The sequence below is a fragment of the Tarenaya hassleriana genome, unplaced genomic scaffold (assembly GCF_000463585.1).
Source record: "Tarenaya hassleriana unplaced genomic scaffold, ASM46358v1 Cleome15, whole genome shotgun sequence".
NCBI lineage: Eukaryota > Viridiplantae > Streptophyta > Magnoliopsida > Brassicales > Cleomaceae > Tarenaya > Tarenaya hassleriana.
This window is the reverse complement of record NW_010964923.1, coordinates 589,274-596,980: the sequence shown is the minus strand read 5'-3', so window position 1 is coordinate 596,980 and position 7,707 is coordinate 589,274. Positions and strand designations below refer to the sequence as shown.

Here is a 7,707-nt window from a genome sequence, read left to right as displayed (position 1 = left end):
AACCGCGGTGGTCAAGCTCATGACCTAAAACAAGTCTTGGCGGGAGGAAACCCGATAATCTATCTTTTGTATATAGTATGCTTTATTTCATTACATATTTGGTGTGCATTTATTTTTTCTAGTTTTGTTTGAAAAAGACAGGGAATTGCACAAACACAAGAGAACTGGACGCTCTTGAATGAGGAGCAAAACGAACACATCTGACGAAGAAAGCTCCATCAGTTAAGTATCTCTTCTCCACTCCATTTTTCCATGCATACATTCATCGTTTCTTTTTCGTGAGTATGGGCAAAATGCTAAGTTTAGGAGAAGATTCGATAGGTTATATACATCGATAGTCGTAGTATTTTAGGATAATATGAAAAAGAAAAAAAGAGAAAAAGATTAAAAAAAAAGAGTTTTCGAATTAATAGAATCATATTAATTTGAAACATTTTGTGAACTGTCATAGGAGATTCTAAGTTTAGAACGAATTATTGAGGAAAATCGAATTTAGTAGGTCGATCTTGTGATCTAGCTAGTTAAAATATGGTTTAGATTGATATTCAGAATAATGAAAAGATTTTAATCGTCTTAGTCAAGTATCCTTATTTCTCAGAATCGTGTTGACCATTTTAGCGCATTAAAGAATAGAAAACTCTGTTGATATGTCCCGACACTCCGTTGTCATTATCTCATTAATGAACATCACTCGAGGATATGAGTGCCAAAAGGCTCGGGTCTAAGTTATAGGTTGAGCATAGAGCTTCAAAGAAAAAAATATAAATTAACAAAAATGTTGGGCGGCTTCAATGTCCTAGAAGCTCGGGACTTCTTTCTTCGCGAAAAAGACAATAGAGTAGCACAAGTAAAAAAAGATAATAATACGATTTGAGAAATGTGCTTGATGAGAAGGTTAAGGATATGAAAAAGTTCTGAATAACGGTATATATCCCATTGCTAACTAGATTTATCATAAAGATTGAAATGTCAAGTTAGGATGGCTTCGATTTCGTTCTCAGTTAACATTATGTTCAATCTTAATCTGATTCTATGATTCACTTTCGGTAAAACAGTTTTTACTCATCAATCCGAGGGTTAGTTTTCTCGAGGACGAGCAAAACGCTAAATCTAGTAGTTTTCTCGAGGATGAGCAAAACGCTAAGTTTAGGGGAGTCTGGTGACATGTATATATTGTCGCATTTTTCACATCGGATGTCTAGCGCATTGCACGATATTTCGCATATTTATAGATATACTTTGTACATTTTATTTCGACTTCGATGTTTTTAATATTTTGTAGGAGAATTAGAGTTTTGGATAAAAACGGGGTAATTTCTGAGGAAAAGATATGATCCGGAGCCAACTCGAAAACAATCCGAACACCAAAGCGTCAAAGAGGAAAAGCTTGCAAGATGCCGACATTACGAGCTTCATAACTTTCGAAATACAGGTCCACATCATACGTACACGTCATTGGAAAGTCCTTTTCAATAGTTACATACAAACATAAAAATCACTCCAATCGGACATCAGACCAGAAAGGTATGATTAAACTACTATGAGTCTATGTTCTGCAACGAACTATACAAGAACGAGCCATTGAGAGCCACATAACTTTCTTAATTCAAGTCAAATTACTTGTGCGATACATCATTGGAAAGATCTCTTTGATATTACATGTGGATACCAAGATCACTTCAATCCATTAGAGCCGAAAGTTATGAGGAAAATACTATGACTATATACTTTGGTGGTGACAAAAAAAAAATATCTTTCCTCAAAACATGAAGCTCGAGAATCATGGAGGAAAAAAGAGAGGAAAATGGGAAAATGTTTTTCTCCTTTTCTTGGCTATAAAAGGGGCACGAAGTGGAGACCTAGGATCATACACACACTTAGAGAGACAATTTTGAGAGCAAAATCCAAGCTTTCAAGGGCGATTCAAGAAGAGAAGAAGGACAAGAGGAGGAAGAGGAAGATCATGCTCCTAAATCACTAAGTTTCTCTAACTCTATTTCTCTATTCTTACTTTTGGATCATCCCTTTGATATGTCTTGATATTTCTATCGTCGTTTTATAAACCATCCATTATAGGAGTTGAAGTTTTAAATAAAACGTTTTTTTTATCAAACTTAGATAGATACTATTAGAACTCTTTCCAAATGATTTTTCACTTGGATTATACATTTCAAGATTCGATTCGATAAATTTATAAAAATCTGGAAAAAAAAAATCTAGGGACATCCGGAGGATCTTTATTCACTCAAACTGACTTTCACATTATATCCTATTAAAACTTTAAACACATGCACAAATCTCCATAATTACAAAAATATGAATTCTAACGTATTTGAATATTTATTCGAATTTTTATTAAAGGTTTGGACTTTTGAATTTTAGAAATTTCTTATACAATTTTTTTTGTTTTATTTTTTCTAGAAGCTAATTTTTTTTTTCATTTTTTTCTTGATTTGTTTTATAAATTCAATATTTAATATATCTTTTATTTTTATTTTTTTATTATTATATCTCAATGATCTAATTTTTATTTGTGAATCTCTAATAACTGAATGATATAAAAAAATATTATGATTCTGATTAATCTAAAAGTTTAGATGTGATTAATATAAATATGTAAATGATTTTTGTTATAATTCAATAACTATACATATACATATATACATATATGTGTGTGCATGTGTATGCAATAAACGAAAATATGTATGATATCTATTAGAAGGTTGGAATTTTAAGTCTATTATTCTCGTTATACAAATATTTTTATAAGATTTTTCGTTTAACAACCATATAACCATTGCTACAGTACAGATGACATATCGTCTATGTGTGGTTCTAGTCTTGTTTATAAATTGATAGCTCAACCGATTTCCGAACGATCGTTTTTTTTCAAAGTCATATATCTGATTCTCGCATATTTAAAATATTTAAGAATTCAAATTTGGAGATTAGACGAGTAAGAAACTCAAATTATCCCTTCACGAATTATAAAAAAACCCTTAGATACCATATATAGTTATAAAACCCAAATTAACTTTAGAAAGAAAAATAATTATCTCTTTACAAATCTCTTTCGCCGTCTGTTATTTTCCGATGGCTTAGTGTGTTACGGGCCTTCGGACAAAACGTCTACGACAATGTCTTGTTGAATCTCCAACGACCCGGTTGGCTCATCGCTTATGCTAAGTTGTTAACCTCATGGTCATCGTCTACGCCATCGAAAGCTACCACGTACATGACTTATCAAATTTTAATTTAACACGTTTTCTTAATTTGATTAATTATAATCGAATGCAAAAAAAAAAAATAATCGAATGCGGCCTTATATATATATATATATGTCATATTAATATATATACATATATATATATATAATTAGAATGTGGACATACGTTTTGATTCATTGACATTTGTTTTTTAAATTTAAGAGTATGTAAATAAAAAAAGATATAAATGCATATACATACATATATATATATATATACTTATACATAAATTTTATATATATGTATGATACTCCGAGAAAGAGATATCTACATGACAAAAAGAAAAAAAATATAAAATTAAGTTTTAAATTTCAATTCTCTAATAATATCCATTTATATTTTTATATGTAATTAGTAAAACATTTTGAATTTGAATATAGTTTTTTTTGTCAAAATGAAAAATTAGTGAATATTTTTGTTATTTTCAGCAAAATTTCCTGAATGTGATAAAATAAAGCATGATTAGAGTTTTTTTAGTAAAAAAGATTTAAAACAAAAATAAACGAACCAATTAAGAATAACCCAGATGAGTGGTGAATCTTCCGGACTCATCTACCATCTTTAAGAATCTCCATTGGAAAGGGATAGTGGACCCCTTGACGAAGGCCTGGGGAAGTAGCCGCATGTTTTCCATTGACTGGGATAGAGAATTTGGTTGTTATTGTGCATTGTTTGATCCATCTCACAAACCGAGTATGCAGTCCAATTGTTTACAGGATTCTTATATGCATATGTATGCATACATATATATATCGTTTATTTTTATTTTTGTCTCGTGATAAAACCGATGATATATATTACCACGTCATCCCTCTACTTGAAAGAAATCGAAGAAATTTAATGCAATTTATAACCGAAAATTGAAAACCATTTTTACATTTTTTATATGTATTTAGTACATTTTGAATTTGAATGTAGTTTTTTTTATCAAAATGAAAAATTAGTGAATATTTTTGTTATTTTCACCAAAATTTCCTAGATATCTCTATATAAATGTGGTAAAATAAAGTATGATTAGAGATTGATTTAGTGAAAAAGATTTAAACAAAAATAAACGAATCAATTAAAACTTTGATAAAGAAGAGTAATATTTCTCAAATCAAATTTGGAATGTTATGAGTAATAAATATATAATATATCAAATGCAGAAGGCAAATTCACATATAATCTTCATTACACACATATACAAACATATATACCACAAACTTGTATAAAACTTATTCTCCTAGATACATACATATTAAAACTTCACATGTTTTTAACCAAAAAAAAAAAAAAAACTTCACATGTTAGGCTTGGCTTGGCGAGCAAGACCAAAGTTGAGGATTTCCACAGAAGGGTTATTTTAGGTATCATTAATAGTTTAGGTTCGGTTTTCTACTTTAGAAGAAATAGAGGGGTAGAAAAAGAAAATCGACAAATAAAACCATCAGGGTATTCGGAAGCACTCTCGTGTCTCCTGTCGTGTGTGAACAGATGGGTTCCGTTACTCTCACGATGTCGAGAATCATATTCATAGGAGCCAAATCTTTTTCTCCGCATACTTTTCGATCAATCTCATCTCTTTCTCCTCCGGGCTTTCAAAAGATACAAGGTCGCAGTTTCCCAGACGACATACATAATATGATGTGTATATATATATTAATTAATATTAGGGATATTTTGATCATTTAACCAAATCGCTGCAATTACGGATACAAGAGATAGACTTAGATTTCTGATGAATTTAGTCCTGTAATGGGCAATGAAGTCATGAAACACCTTGCCATAAGTTACTGTCTCGAATTCACTTTTCAATAAAGTTAAGCTCTTTTATATTTCTTAAAATAAACTGGAATTCAATATTAATATTCTGCAAATTAATCCCATTAATTTGGTATAGAACCAATTATGGTAGCGAATGATGTTTTGGACAAAAGAGTTTTTAAGACCACATTAATAGTTTAGGGTCGATTGTCAACTTTGTAAAAACTAAAGGGATATTAAAAGAAAACAGAGAAAAAAAAAAGCAAACAAGGGTGTCGTGTGTGAAGCGGAAGACAACAGAACGCAGCTTGAAGTACTCTGTTACTTTTCCGATGTCGAGAATCATGGGAGCCAGATCTCTTTCTTCAGATAGTTGTCGATCGCTCTCTTCGCTCTTTCAAAGATCCAGTGCTCAGATTCCCAGCGAATTTGAACGCCAGGTAAGGCGAGTATGCAAATCGGGCGAACTGAACCTTGAAGGTGCTCTTTTTTACTTCGATAAGCTTATTGAGACAAGACCCATCCCTTCGATCGATACTTTTAACCATGTGTTGGGTTCGGTCTCGAAGCTCAGAGCGTATTCGGAAGTGCTGTCCATGTATAAGAAGATTAGGTACGAAGGCGCGAATTCTGATTTGTATACATCGAATATTGTGATCAATGCTTTTTGTCATTTGAGGAAAATAGATTATGGGATTGGAGTTTTGGGTGATATCATGAAAAGAGGTCTGGAAGCTAATTCAGTGACAGTCGCGACTTTGGTGAAAGGACTGTGTTCGGAAGGGAAAGTTTTTGACGCAGTTCAAGTGTTTGATAAAATGTCCAAGAGCGGGTTTCGTGAGGATAGGGGTTGCGAGGCTAGTGCCCGTAGTTCTTACGTGCTGATCATCCATTCACTTGTCAAGAACTGTTCAGTGGACAGAGCAATGGTTGTATTTCGGAAAATGATAGATAATGGATTTGCCCCTGGTGTTATTGTCTTTGGTAACCTCATTAATGGGTTGAGTAGCTCGGGACGATTACGTGAGGCACTCGAACTGTTTGATGAGATGGTTACTCGAGGAATCTCTCCGGATGTGATCATTTACAGTTCTTTGATTCGTGGATACTGCAAACTAGGAATGTGGGGAGAAGTTGCAAAGACGATCCAGAAAATGGCAAGAGAGGGTGTTTCACCGAATGTTTATACTTATAATATTTTGATTGATAGTCTGTGCAAAGTCAAGGAGGTGAATGAAGCGATTGAAGTGTTCGAATCCATGTTGGATCAAGGCATCGAGCCCAATATATATATCTATAACTCGCTGTTGACTGGTCTTTTTACGGTCAAAAGGTCAAACGATGCCGCTGAGTTGTTTGTATCATTGAGACAGGGAAACCTTCGACCTGATGTTGTTACCTACAGCACAATGATCGTTGGCTATTTCAAGCATGGAGAAACTAAGGAAGCATTGAAGCTACTAAGAGAGATGATTCAGGAAGGGTTGAAACCTGACGAGTTTACTTATACCATCCTTATTCATTATGCAAGCCAATCGGGAGATCTGCAGGCTGCGCAAGGAATTTTTGATTCAGCATACAAGTCTGGTCAGTCTCAAGTCTTGGTTTCGTCTCCCTCGTGTGGAGCACTCCTTAATGGTTTGATAAAAAATGGAAAACTGGAAGAAGCTCGGATAAAATTTGATGAAATTCTAGGTTTGGGTTTGGTGCCTGATGTTGTAACCTACAACATTATGCTCCATGGCCTCTGCAAAAGTAAGAAGCTATCTGAAGCGAGAGAGTTGCTTGTTGATATGGAGGCAAAGGGTTGTTCTCCGGATGCCATTTCATTCAACACGGTTATTTGGGGTTTCCTTAAGGGTGGTGAGATTGAAGATGCAGTCCAACTTCTTGAGAGCATGCTTGAGAGGAACTTTTCTCCCGATAAGGGTATTAAGTCCAAGTTAAGTCGCATCCTTGCAGATTCCAAGGGTTGTAGAACCCTTCAGGCACTTGTAGACGTTTACGGAAAGGAGATGTTCGAGTAAAATTGATATCTGTGTGAAGTCCATTCAACCAGGCTTCTTTAGGAGATCATGCAAGAACAGCAGTGGTTTCAACTTGTCATTGGGCGTGAAGTATAAAAGATGCGGTTATATATATATATATATATATATATATATATTGATTATGTTTTTTATAAAAAAGTCTGCAGTTTCCCTACGGATTTGAATTCGAGGTGAGGCGACTATGCAAATCGGGCGAATTGAACCTTGAGGGTGCCCTTTTTTATTTCGATAAGCTTATTGAGACAAGACCCATCCCTTCGATTGATACTTTTAACCATGTGTTGGGTTCTCTCTCGAAGCTCAGAGCGTATTCGGAAGTGCTGTCCATGTATAAGAAGATTAGGTACGAAGGCGCGAATTCTGATTTGTATACATCGAATATTGTGATCAATGCTTTTTGTCATTTGAGGAAAATAGATTATGGGATTGGAGTTTTGGGTGATATCAGTGAAATAAACTGGGAAAACAGTAGCTGCGAGACAGGAATCAATGAAGGAAGGATTAAAAAGAAACTTTCTGAGAGAAAGTAAGAAGCATTCTTGTATTTTACTTACATAGGCTGATGTGAGCTAAACTTGTCGTTGCTTGTCCTGATGGTATCAGCTATCAACTCCTCAAGCCCATGTTTTCGTCTGGCTAGTAGAAGT

At 33.9% G+C, this 7,707-nt stretch overlaps 1 protein-coding gene across 1 annotated transcript in view; it reads left to right on the top strand.

Moving 5' to 3' along the window:
* Positions 1–7,502, top strand: part of LOC104809084 (pentatricopeptide repeat-containing protein At1g62910-like) — a 12,761-nt gene extending 5,259 nt beyond the window's left edge. The window contains exon 2 of the mRNA XM_010534981.2: positions 5,416–7,502. Within this exon, the coding sequence (XP_010533283.2) occupies positions 5,416–7,039 (1,624 nt within the window). The 3' untranslated portion in view covers positions 7,040–7,502. The remainder of the gene's footprint in view (positions 1–5,415) is intronic.
* Positions 7,503–7,707: the final 205 nt, after the last annotated feature.